Below are 14506 nucleotides of genomic sequence, written 5' to 3' on the forward strand. Positions count from 1 at the left end.
TAACTACTAATGGCTTCATAGGTGGGGAAAAGAAAATCCCACAACAGAAAAGGCATTCTTATGAAACACTCATATTTCACTGGTGTGAGACTGCGCCTGGACTAGTCAGGCTTGCACAGCCATGCTTGGCATCAAAAGCCTAGAGGAGACCCCAGTGTAATACAGACTGAACTTTTCAGAAAAAGGGGCAAAATAAGTTTTAGAATAAATAAAACTTCGATCAACAAAGGACCCATGAGAATTAAAAAGTACATAATACAACAGATAAGGAAATCACAGTCTAGGAGCAATATAATATGATTCAAGATAATATAAATAATCAACTGTGGACAAGAACTACAAGAGTGAAGGGCAAATGCATGGCCATTATTAATACTGCAATCTCTAGCGAGGAACCAACAACATCTGTATCAGCAGATTAATTATTAAGGATTAATGTAGCAAGTAAAACCTCGGTTTTTTGTCATTTAAACAATGACTCATGCAGTTTGAAAAAGAACACTAGTAAGTGATTGACTCTGCTAATTCAAGATTTGGAAATTACCTCAGGAAGAAATCTGTATGTACATCAGGTGAACTTTGATTACAGGGAAATATGATGAGAAAGATGTTTTAGCTTAACACATCCCATTTCTCAATTGTCCTAGTTGGATTCATGTCCATAAGAAAGTCTCCTTCATGAAAATCCAAGAAGTAAGTAGGAAAACCAAATCTGCAAGTGCATTGGGGATTTCATACACTAAACTGACATCTCAGCGTCAGTTTTTTGTTACTGACTAGGACATTTGCAAAAGGTTTTAGAAACTTTCTTTCCCTAGATGCAGGAGTATAATCAAACTGTCTGCTGGATGGTGAGACTCTGAGTGCATGTTAAGAGAGTTAAAAGACAAGCCCTCAGTTTTAGTCAACACACATCTATGTGACATGACCATCACATATGTCCTTTAAATATTTTTAAACTTTTATCTGTAAGCTTTAGAGTCTACAGAGATGCTACTTGTTAATACTCACTAGACATTCAATGGATAATACCCTTTTATGTCATGCTTAGTAAGAACTCTTGTGCTGTGAGGTAGTAATTATAATTTGAGATGCAGAAGGAAAACATGGGCAGAAAAACTGAGAACCAGAATTGTCATTCCTGCAAGGTAAATAGCAAAGTTTCTTGGTGCTTTAGGATTAGTGGGAGTACACACTTCAAACATCTTGAGCCTCTTCAAAAAACTTATTCTGAGTGGGCAAACATTTTAATTTGTGCTGCATCCAAACAGATAAAGGAGCAATAACCTCAGCATTACCATCAAATTCTGATGCCCCCCTCATCATAAACTTTGGAGAAGCTCTTTGTGAAGCACTTGGCCAGTGCTGATACACTTGGCAGGTGATGAAGTAAACTAGATCCAGGACTTAACCTCCTATGCAAAATTGGGATGACAGCACACCTCCTTGTTCATGTAAAGCAAGGCTGATTCTGCAGAAGATGCAAGAGATATTTAAATATTGCTCCACTTTTCAGTATGGAGACACAAAACCACTTTTGTGGCATCTAAATATCTTCAGCCACAACTCTGTTCTTGTGGACTATCCACCACAGTAGCTAGAGCTACCTTTCTTTTGTGCTTTTTTAAATACGGGACTACAAACTGGCACTTGCTGACAACTTGCTATTTATTTTTGCTGCATGTTGATAATTACAAAAATGCTTTGATAATGATCAAGGCCAGCATCTCTTGGCTGCACACAATTTGTGTAAGCTTCATCAGCTACTCTTATCAGCAGAAAAACCAGATTCTGGGATACAGCATTATGTAGGTATATGACACCACAAAGTCAGCAAACCTCTTAAGAAGATACAGCACTCATTTCCTTTCTGGCTACTTTGATCTCTTCATAGTTTTTATCATTTTCTACTCTTGGATCATTATCACTGGAATCTACTTTCTCAAAGACTGAAGACAATCTGAGAAGAATGTGTTTCAGCTGTACATAAAAATTTTCATATAGTAGACTATTAAGTCAACACATACTCCTAAAGAAAAAAAAAAAAGAGAGAGCTATCCTACTATTATTCAGGGGAAAATGTCTATAGTCCTAAATGCAATCTTTAATACTTTATGTATATATGTTTTCATTTAAATTAGTATCTATAGATGAATTACAAGTGTTCCTTGAGGAGCATAAAGGGTGTCTCTGTGTGAAAGTGTGGTTAATGAAATTAAAAACCCCCTCCTCCCATCTTGCTCCAGAACTGCTTTACATCTAAATTCACAATTTATAACCAGCATTAACAAAATATTTCTAACAAGATTTCTTAAAACTACCACAGGAGGCAACCACTTAACTTTATTCTCTACCCTGGAATATTTGTCTCATGCCATGAATATTATAGGAATGAAATGTTCTGGCAATGTCTTTCTTGTGTATATTACTTTCATGAATTAAGGACCTGCTACAAAATCAATTTCTGGTCTTAAGATGAGATGCATGCATATGTCTACATGAAAAGTATATATGAAAGCACAAAAAACTCAACAAAAAACAAATGCCTTTCTGTTGTTGACTTGCAAATCCTACCAAACCAAGTATTTTTTTCAGGACTCTGTTAAGGAGCAGTTTTCTCATTCACTGAGTCTTCTTCTATAATCACCACCCTTCACCACATCATATATTTCCTTTGTAATCGCAGAATGCGGAAATCAAGAAGACCACGTCTCATGGCACTATAAACCATAAGATGATACTGTTGACATAAGTCTATAGGCACATCATGTAAACCTTCCCTAATCTGTTACAGTCATAAATTGCTCTTCATTCTTGAGACCGTCTCCATGTTGTTCATCAAAACTAGTGTGCCCAAGAGGCTCACCAGGCCCCATGTACACGAAATCATTTGGCTTGGAAGACCTCTCCTTTAGGCACATACTATTACAGTGGGTGAGGAGCAAGGCTGAAATCTGACAGTGTTTTTTTGCTAGTTTGAAATGCTGCTTGCTTACAGGATGAATATTCTGATGAGAATAGAAATCTAGAGGAAGTTGAAACAATGACACTTTCTCAGAAATGTGCTGCAATTTCTGTATTTACTTTCTTTATCAATTCTGGAAGTATTTTTAAACCAGCAGGAACTGAAAATGAAGTGACATTGCTTTAACTGGTGTGGAGGAATGACAGGAATGCATTTATGCATTCTCTCAAGACTTCTTTTATTGAAGTAGAAGATCACGTACAAGAGAACATATCTACCTTCTAGAAGAGTTTTTAGGGGAGAAACCTGAGATGGTATCCAGGTAACCCAGAGTTACCTAACACTCAACCTGTTGAGTGTTCTCACTTTGGGAACCTAAGCACCTGAGACAAAAATCTGGGGAAGGTAGGTTTCAGGACGCTTTGTTTTAGACTGATACAGATGCTGTGGAACTGTAGTGGTGAATGGTTCTACACAATCCTTCCTAACCTTGATATGGTGCATGAGACTAGTTAGGATACCTCTAACCACTTCTGCCATAATTACATGAATTAACGAAATCAATACACTGGTTTGCCTCATAAGTTATTTTGGGCTGCAAAATAGGTTAATCTACCACCTTTTCTAGAACACATGCAAATGCTAAGAGACTTATTTATTTGTCATGGTAACTCTTGCTGTCTGTCTGATGAAGTTTCTCCTTTGCCATTTAAGAAAGCAGTTCACTTTTTAAGGAGTATCAGAAAACATGAAAATACAACTTAAGTTAAATCTGATTTTAAAAGTGAAGCTATTATTTTTGCATATTTCATCAGACTAACTTCCTTAATATTTCATGTTTAAATAGGGGAGAGATGGCTGTGGGGCAAAATAACTTAATTAAGGTACATGGAAGAAGATTCTGTTCTCTTAAAAAGCAATATTCCAGTACGCATATTTGCCTTCTATTTTCTCCTCTCTCCTTTTTCTACTCAAATCATCTAGGAGAGCCTTTGAGATGGTAAAGGACACTATGTCTCACTGTTTACCAGCTGCTATTCAGAATACATATAGATGAAATAATACTTTTTGATATCCAATATATATTTGTCTGTCTTGGCATCTTCCAGTAGTGCCTTATTTAATATAAATATCATGTATTGCAGCTTGAGAAATTCAACCATTTCAAGTGTGAGAAGTGGCCTGACTTCCAATACAACCTCAAAATCCTACTAACTGAACAAGACAGGACAGCTACCAGAAACAAGCTACCTGTGAGTACTAATCTTGCAGTAAGTTCCTAAAAGTAAAATTATTTATTATCTCTCAATATTTCATTTTTCTCTGTGTACTGAAATTTGTTTAGTATGATGAAGCCAGAAACATCAGCTTTCTTAATCTTCAACATTAACAAAATATCTGTGGTATTTGTTTTCTTATATTAAAGTAAAAAGACTGTGGTTTGGGGTTTTTGTAATTTTTAAAATCATTTTGGAGAAGTTCTCTGAGCATCACGAAAATACCACTATTTAATTTTGAAAGCCTTCTTTCTTTCTTTTATTCCAAGACCAAAGTCTGAATAGTGGATCTATCCAGTAATAAATCATGGTCTCCCCTTGATAAAATTCAGGATAGAGGAGTTCCATGAATCTTAGATGACAAAAAAAAGTTTTGATCATGATGGTGTGATAACTTTGACTGATGCAGGCACAGGCAGTTACTGTGCAGTGACTTGCTTGCAGTGGGTTTGATACTAATTGAAGAGGAATAAATTCTCACCATTTGCACACTGCGAAGTCATGTCTACATCAGATATTATACAGTCATTTCCCTTCATAAGATTTTACAACTATTCTTAATTCTCTTTGCACAGCTGAAAATAAATATGTGAAACAGCAGAGTGGGTTAAGCAATCACAATGAGCAAGCAATACGTCAGACTGATCTACCAACAACCAAATGAGGAATCAGCTACACAAACTGTACTATCAGATCCAGGCCAAAATGCCCCCCAGCACCCATCTTTCATTCCACTGAAAAAAAACCCCCTGACATAAATTGCTGAAGCACATTTCACAAGTGGACTTGGCTAAAGTGAGTTTTGTTACCATGCACATTACTTTGAAGGTAAACTTCAGTATTTATTGCTATCACTACTCAAAATCAAAGAGTTTATAACAATTTTTTTACTTCATACTATCCCCTTCTTAAGGCAGACAATACTGGAAAATATAGATGTACTTTAGATCTCAAAAGCAGAAGGACAGTTACATATATTTTTTGTTATGAAACTATAACGCAGTGTTCATCATAGCCCCCATTTGTCTTCAGGTAGCAAAACAGAAATAGGTTGAACTACACAGGTTTCTGGCATCAAACAAATCCTGCTGAAGTCAGCTTAAGCAATTTAGTAATTGCAAAAATAACTAAAATTCCATTTTAGATGCATAAATATGGATCTAATAATTTTACTTAAGACACTTTCCTCTCTCCCCTATGATATACTTCAAAGCAAGAATTAATGTGGCTTTTTAATGTGACATTTCTGTAATTTTCCAAAGAAAGAAATTCAGTGTCGAAAAGCAATAATACTGTACCTTGATTTCTTCTATTTCGTCTGGCACTATCTTGTATGCAGATATAGTCCCACCCAACCTGAAATCAGGAAAAAAAAAGTTCTCAAAATCAGTAACAGAAAATATAATATATTAATAGTCTTATAACTTGTTCCAAAACACAATATTCCTTCTACCAATTTAGAGGTAAAACCCAGTAAGTCCCAAATCAAAAGCAAAAAACCCCTTTCTTATCCAACGAAAAAATCTGTATGTGATTAACATAAATACTAGAAACAAGGTGTCCATCACTTTAACAATTAAGTCAGACAATCAAAATTGCCATTACCGGGATGGTATTTTTTATATTACCGGCAACCATCATATTCTACGATTTCTTGTTGATTGTCTAAGGCATATGGAGGAGTTTAAGTGTTTGAAGACTGATGTGCTTTCTGCTATTTCACTATGCTGCTACACAGTCTGAAATGCATCCAAATACAATTCTAGAAATTGAATTTTTAAATTAAATATGCATGTACAGTTATCACAAATCACACAGACTCTACAGCTTCCATGTTTGAAAAATCTCTGCAGTTTATTGGTAATAAAAAGTGGGCGATTGGTAATAGCAGGCACTGACACAGAAAAAATAGAGGCTTTTGTCCTACATGGAACTCATTGAAATTACTTTTTGAAATCCTGCAAAAATCCTGGTAAAGAACAGTTCACATACTGAAGATGCATGAATAGCATGTACTATAAATGGTGGTTAATATTACATTTTCCCCAGAGACCTGCAGACATGGCTTCTTTTATTCCATGAAGCAGTCTCATCGATGGTGACAATTCAGACCTAAAAATATGAGTGCACTAATGACCTCCTGCTGGCTCTACACAGCAATACTATTCATTTTCTGGATCCTACAAATATGGAAGTTACATAGGAACCTATTTTTTGTAAACCAGTAGACACATATTAAATGTGTATTTGTATTATCTCCCAATTACTGCAATTTTTCTTTCTAATTGTCAGCATTTCTACAGAGGTGTATTTTCTTATATCTTGGAATTATTATAAATACTGTTTAGTCAAATGAAAAAGAGAAGAGAATAACACAGAAAATACAGTAAGATTTTCCACCTAAATCCTGCCTTTCCATACTTGTAAATGAAGTGTTTGAAAGTTTTTCACAGAGGATGAAGTGTGCATAGGAAAAGTCTGAAGTCCATCACTGCTCCAGGTAACATCAGCTGATTTCCAAGGCAGAGACAGGGCTACATCCAAATTCATCATGGACAAAGAGTGTAGCAAATGCTCTCTTGCATTTCTTCTGCAACTTCCATTGCTGCCATTCATTAAGTGAGCTTAAAGTTGGAGAGAACTGAAACTTTTTTTGCCAGTGCAAATACAAACATGAACTTTTATTTTTCATTACTTTTGTTCAACTGCTGTTTCTAGGGATAGCTACAAGAAATCAGGTTTAGCATCACAACAAAGGATTGTTTCATCAAACGGTGACAAGCAGTGGCTCAGGTGGCATGTAAACAGTGCACCTGACCAGTCCCACGACTACTGGAATGAGGAATGTAAGAAAGAAACTTATGTGCTTCTTTTGAGATCCATTCCTGATGCACTTTGGCATACCTCAGAAATCACTGACTTTCTACCCTTCTAGCAGAAGGAGAATACAGAACCTCTACTGCCAGCACTCCAGCAACATGGAATTCCACCTGGCAGATTTCTTTATGAGCCACCTTTGGCACAACCATTCAGAACTTTCTTGGAATATCAGAAAAAAAACCCAAAATCATTGACTCAGTAAACTGATCTGACTCGCTTACATCATTAATTAGCATCACTACGCAGTTCTGCAAAGTTTTGTGTTGAGTTTAACACACTCTGAATCTGCCAAATTGCAGCTCAAATGGTACCACTCTTAAAAAGTAGAATGTCAGCTACCACAATTCCATATTTTTAAAAGAGAAAGACATATTAAAAATTATGTTGCTGTTTAAGTAAACAATCTCTCACTGATAGCTCCAGCTCACATATCTTAGTCCATTTACAATCCTACAAGGACATCTTTATCTTAAAAATCCAGTCTACAAATATAAACAATTACAAATTTGAAGCTGAAAGAGAATCAGAGAATATTAATATACAATTTTATCAATGTCTCAGATTTGAAATGAAGTTTTTAAGGAAGCCTATACTTTCTTCATTTCAGAACATTGGATTTCAGTCAATCTTATAACTTCCAGAAGAGATTCACTACAGCAGATTATAGTACCAGATTTAACTGGTGAAAGACATAAAAAAAGACTTTCACTTTGTATATAAAGTTTATCTGTGAGTTTCACAGAAGTTTAAAGGCATCACCCACACTGGGAGGATGCAGCTAACACAGTCACATCACTATCACAAATCTTCAACAGTCGGTTAAGTCTGAAGTGTAGGGGACTGGACAACATCACACACACAAGTAACAGAGAAAACCAAAAACATAGTGATGATTGCTAAGAAAAATCAGCAAAATCAAAGTAAATAGAAAATCAATGCAATAATGGATATTTCCATCTTGAGGAAAACTTTCTGTTTCAAGTGTTTCTCTGAATTACATTTAAGTGTAACCATCAATGGTGGCCTATCTGGAAACCTGCTTGTCATTGTGCAATTCCTTGATTTGATTACTGACATCTGAAAGAACAGAGACCAATTATGCACAGGAGATTTCAGCTATAGGCTGATACAGACCATAACAGAGAGCTTGCATGTGGCATATTTTGGGATATATTTTCATATATCCCAACCTGCACATATACTTAAATAGTGTGCAAGACACACTATTTAACAGAGAAATTATTTTAAATACTAGTTTCCTTTAATGTTTCACTTGTATATGCAAGAGATGATCCCAAACATACCAGAATTTATATTCAAATTTTGACAGACATTAGTCTTACCACCTCTGTATCATACCTTGAATATAATACAGACAGCCCAATTCTCTAATATCTTTGCAAAAGAGAAATTAAATTATTCCTAGATGTAGAAATAAAAGCTGACACAATAATAATGAAAAATCATATCTTACACTGGGCTAAACTGGAAAAGGCCTTTGAGGCAAGGATCAGAAAAGATAAGATAGAAATTCCATAGAAATAATCCGGAAATAATAAATATAATTATTTTAACAAAAGTTTTTAAACTAATAGAAATGTTTTTTTTTATCTTTTCAGACTGGGTTTGCAAAAGTTCACAAAAAGGATTCAGGAGAACAACAAGGTTTCTATAGCAACCTAAGAAATTAGCAAAATACAGGAAATAAACTGAACTAAGGCCAACACAGTTGTATTGCAACAGATGGATGCTTTACTATTTCACAAATTAAAGCTGAACACCACAGAAGAGAAAACTACATCCTAGTTAAGGAAAGTTGAAAACCAGGAAGAACTGTGCTCAAATGGAGGCAAGAAACCATGAACCACACCGCAAATGAAAAGTAAATTCATGACAAAAGGAATAAATTTACATGTTACATTAATAAGTTTACTCTGTTACATTATTTTAACAAGCTGACCTGTTTGCTGTCTATTTGTATTACTTCCCTAATAGTGCAAGTTGGACTTCAGGCTGATTTTCCCCTGTGCCCCTCTATATATCCATGCTTGGATGGTCTCACTGGAGTATTATTGCAGAGTAATACTGGAGTATTATTGCACTTTGTGCAAGACACTTGTGCACTTGGACTGAATCCATATGGGACAGCTTTTATAATTTGAATTCTGACCAAAGTTATGAACACAATCTTTATATACAGTTCCACGTTAAGGGACTGCCATGAGAAGCTGCGCTATTGATTCATCTGTTAACTTAATAAATGAGTCATATCAAATGCAATGAAGTAAATTTTCTAAAAATAGCTTGTAGCCAGCTTGGCTGCTGTCATCTGCTGAATTTCTCCAACGCCACTTTAATTAACATTAATCTTTCTTCAGATAGATCACTGTCTAAACAATATCAAGTTGTCACTAAGCCTCCCAACGAAACTTTCCATCTTTTAATGAAAGCAAAACTCAAAATCCTCCATTTGGCATTTTTTTCCAGATCAATCTCACAAATATATTTGTTACCTGCCATCGGAATATTCTGTTTTTTGACTGATTTATAAACTAAGCAGATTATTCAAGAGAGACTGTTCTTGGGAGCAGATCAAATGCCTGGGAGCCAGACTGGCTATTTCTAATTCTACAGGCATGCTCATTTTATCACAGGCTACTGGAGGAATACTTGCTACAATACTTTGCTCCTGCCAGAGCAAACTGACCAAGGCAGCATTCTTAGCCCACTCGTCTGGACTACCTTGATGTTGACCCCCACAATATCAACAAAACAACCGGCCTTGGATCCTCACAAATTATTCCAAGGAAAGAGGTAGCAGGATTTGAAAGCATTTGAAAGCTTTTTCTTCACTACCTGTAACACACATTAAAAGCAGAGAGAGAGCTCCTTTAATTGATAACTAGTTTCTACTGACCTTTGAGAAATTGCTAAAGCACCCTGAGGGAGGTAGTAAGAAGGCTGCTATTCTGGGCTCCCTTCCTACACAGCAGAACCCTGGCAGCTACAGCAAGCTGGGCTGCAGCTCCCGTCACTGGCTGCTCGCCAGCAACCAACTGCGCAAAACAGCTTCCAAAGAGGATCCCGATGACAGCTTCACATACTCGAAGGTATTAAATTATGTGACAAAGATCCACCCCACGTTTATTGTTTCTTTTTGGGGTGTTATTGTTATTATTTTAATGGATTCAATAATTAGATCCTTGAAAACTTACCTCCCTCCTCCCCCAGTCTTAAGCTAACTTCAACATGCTGTACAGAAAAACATCACAGAAATCAAATTATTGCAGACATGCCCTCTGTCAGTTCATGTCTCTCATCAACAACAGCTCTGAGATTAAGACATCGATTTACAAGATTCTCCCTCTGCCTCACTATGTCCCAAAGATTCCTTGCCCACACAAAAAAAAAAAGAAGGGGGAAGGGATTAACCCAAAAGTTTTTATTCCCTTCCATATCACTGTTTTGAGGATAACAAGTATACCACATTTTCTGCTGCTTTCAGGCTTTTTTTTTTTTTCCCAGAAGAAAAGGAACAAAAAACATGAAAATATTCTTAAGGAGAAAAGCCATATTATTCTTCTCTTCCACTCTTCCAAGTTGGTTTATTGTTTTTTCTTTTTTTTCTATAAGAAAAGCAAGACTAAGCCAGAAGAGGCTAATTTTTCAGAAACTTCTGGCAGGAAAATATTGTCACCTCAACAGTCTAATACTGAACTGAATATTGAAAAGAATAGAAGAAGAGTCTTTGTCCTCAACATATGTCAGAAACTAAGGATGAGGTTGTATCTAGGTCATTTGGCAATCACAGGACCAGGAACCACTCCTCCCTTCCCCTCAGAATTAATCTGACTTGATTTAATTTTGGCAAGGAAAGTTGGAACTGTTATAAAGAACATGAATCTAAAACACACACCTCTGTGTAGCTATCCAGGCCCACATGAGCTCAGAGCTTAGTGTAGTTTTCTAGGAGGCAACTTTTCTTTACATCAGCACATGGCACATCCTTGTACGTATAACACTGCTGTCAGCCTCAGACAGATCTATAGATGAACTGCCTCCTCTTGAAAACATTTATCAGTTTCCTTACTGCCTGTTAAAGGCACACCAGGGGAGCGGGAAGGCACCGTCACCAAGAAGTTTTGGGCTTGCAGGCACTATCACCCAAAACCAAACAAATTAGATGAAAAGAACACTTAGAATACACACAGAATACATACTTTTCGGTGGTGCACTTTTATTTTTTTCTTAATCTCATCATGGGGAAGTGCATTCTGGGCAAAGTCAGGAGGACTCCCAAGCTTCCATGAGAAGCAAAAACTATTTTTGATTTTTACTAAACAAATTAATTAATAATTTCTCAAAAGTTCTATCATCAATACTTACATGCTCAGTGGCAAGAATTTGAAGTATGCAAATATAAAATATTTTAAGACTTTTGAACAAAATAAAATTAAGTATAAACAATATGGATATTTATAACATCAGGCTTCTTTTTAGGATTTTAGCATTTAACTGGTAAGTAAATACTTCATCATTTGTAACTGACCAGTTCCACCAGATTATAGCAACTGACATGGTCTGAGAATGTACTGAAGACTAATTCTGCACTTAGAATTTTCATTAGAAATTCAAAATTTTATTTATAATTAAAACTGACTTATAAAGTCTTCCCAAATGCCAGCAGAATCTAAAACCACTCTTGCCATGTGGACCAACAGCAAAAGAGCCCACTTCCATGCAGGATGCATGCATGTTTATAATGCAAAGGAATGATTGTACTATGCTCCATCTGATTGGTAATCTAAATATGGAAATCATACATTAAATCAAACAGACAGAAATGTCAGCTAGATTTAAGTAAAAATGTGTTCAGTGACTTTGAAAGCTCCCACCGGGGCATCAGATGCTTGACCAGCCAGCTCATTAAACAACATGAGCAAGATTTGAAATTTCCTGAGAGAAAAAATATGCAGAAGCAGACAAAAATCATTATCACAAAACCGGTAAAACTCTCACCATTTAGACAAAGAAATATATATTAATATCCATGTTGGGCTTTACTCAATAGGCTGAGGACTCTAAAATACTGTATAAAAAGAGATAGTAAATGCCAAGACAGCAATACACATTAATCTTGCTTTGTCCTGTAGGAAATACCATTGTAGGGCAAAGTATGTATTTGCATTTATTTTCCAGCAAGTAAAATAAGAGAAATACAGAGCTTTTGCATATATATTGCTGGCAATTGCCTGTCAGAAAATCCTCACCAACCTCAACTGAAAGCAAAAACTTTGGGTGCTGGAGAGTGACCTCTTGCCTACCTTGGAAGGCACTGCAAATTAAAGGATTTAGGCAATATGATAAGGATTGCAACGATCCACCTGGAAATGAAAGATTTCACTGGTAAATTACCATAGCAGCTGGTAGAAACCTATACAGGAAGATAAAGCTTGCTCCTACCCAAATGTAAAAGAGAGAACATCTGAATCAAATATTAAGAAGATCCTTCCTATGACAATAAGTTAACCCACAACTAGTAGAAACTATAAAGTTAATTTTTGTATCAATTAACATTGTCTACCTCCCTTACAGACTTATCCAAAAATTAATGAATTTTAAAAATATGGCACCTCCCCACAAGCCCCTCAGGCTTTTTCCATATACATGCTGCTCACATTCCACTACAATACTATAATTTTCTTTCCAGTAACTCTAGTGCATATATTTCTCTTCCATTTTTAGATGCTCAAGCATGTGAACATGGTTAGACACACAAAGTCCATGTGCCAGTTTATGCCAAGGTTAAAAACATTAAGTGTTTATTTTAAAGAAAGGAATTTGACTGAGATACATAAAACCAGGAAATGGGATCAGCAACAGAGGAACACTTGGTGTTGGAGAACAGGCTGGAATGAATTGCAGACCACAGGTTGAAAAGTGCAGTCAACGTTTTTTCTACAGTTAGGCAAAAAGACATCCAGAAAATATCTTCATTACAAAAAAAAACCAGTAATAATTGAAGGCGAGAGTAGGATGATTCAAACTTGGAAAGAAGAAAATGTGGAGAATATGTGAGTCTAGACTGAAATTTTTCTTTACATTTTAAATCACAGGGCTTATGGACAACCACCAGAACTTTTAAATAAGAAAACTCTTAATCCCTTAATCCTACAATACTGAAATTACAAGAGTGTGAGCAGAGTCTCAGAGACAAGCAGCATCGAGAAAGGCTAAAAAACTTGTTCACACAATACTTCCCTTCTGGAAGCTCTAACACCTTACTTTGCTCCACCATATTTCAGAGAGATGTTAACTAGGAGTATGATCCAACATACAACTAGTGGCAGTCTTGTTATATCTGTATTTCTCCAGGGAGTTAAATTCAGAAGTAGAATTTGCTGGTTTTCTTTTTTATTCATACATTAGTGTGTTCACATATATATACATATATTGTCCTATGTGACCTAAATGAACGAATTAAATTCTGTTTAAAATAGTAATCTGACTCAAGGGGAGTATTCTTAGTGTATGCTCTGAGCTGGGAATGTGAAAAAAGAAAAATCTGTTTAGCCACAGAATGGAGTCACAGGAATAAAAAAACACCATGTCTCATCTGTCTTCTTACCTAGAAGGAACTTTCTCTAGACAAATAGTATTACTGACTATACTGCACGTGAGATTTTATTGCATGTCTCACATAGTTATCTCCATTCCAGACAATTCAGAGTTACTTTTGATATCGTCATCATCCATATTTTACAGTTGCTTATAAAATATCTGTATGTATCTGTTCAAACTCAAGATACTGAAAGGCACTTCTTTGTTATTCATATATTATTGGCTATGGGTTTTTAGAACTAATTTTTGTTTTCTCTATTTGTCACTCCCTTTTTCTTTGCATCTGATCATTTTAATGTCAACAAAAAGTTTCTAGATGAATTTAAAAACCACTTGATGTATTGCCTCTGCTAGTCATGCCACAACATATTACAACCTGACTCTTTCATTATTCAAAAAACATGGGAGGCTGGGGACATGTTGATCTTGGACAACTTAAGAAGGCTTTGATTAAATGCATTCATGTATTTTGTTCCATTAAGGTCCCAAGAATAATTTATACTTTTAATTTTTAAATAGCTTGCACAAACATAATCCATTGGCAAAATGTAACTATTTACTCCTCCTTACTTGCAGCTTTAATTTACCTTGTAAGTTCCTAACAGCTATGTTCTCCTTTCATCTGTTCTGTACAATATTCTCTTAAAAGCAAAAATAATAGATAGAACAATCCTCTCTGGTTCCATCTTCCGAAGCCCTTCTCTCTTTTTATTGCTCCCCTATAAATATGACTTCAAGAGGAGACTGCAAGGTTACTGAGCAC

The 14506-nt window shown here is 35.8% G+C and overlaps 1 protein-coding gene across 29 annotated transcripts in view; it reads right to left on the reverse strand.

Moving 5' to 3' along the window:
- Positions 1-14506, reverse strand: part of GPHN (gephyrin) — a 269956-nt gene that overhangs the window by 154954 nt on the left and 100496 nt on the right. For all 29 annotated transcript variants that reach the window (XM_030275515.4, XM_032748478.3, XM_030275514.4 and 26 more), the window contains one exon: positions 5541-5598. In XM_030275515.4, coding sequence (XP_030131375.2) covers positions 5541-5598 — 58 coding nt within the window. The remainder of the gene's footprint in view (positions 1-5540; positions 5599-14506) is intronic.

Source organism: Taeniopygia guttata, chromosome 5 (assembly GCF_048771995.1).
Source record: "Taeniopygia guttata chromosome 5, bTaeGut7.mat, whole genome shotgun sequence".
Classification (NCBI taxonomy): Eukaryota; Metazoa; Chordata; class Aves; order Passeriformes; family Estrildidae; genus Taeniopygia; species Taeniopygia guttata.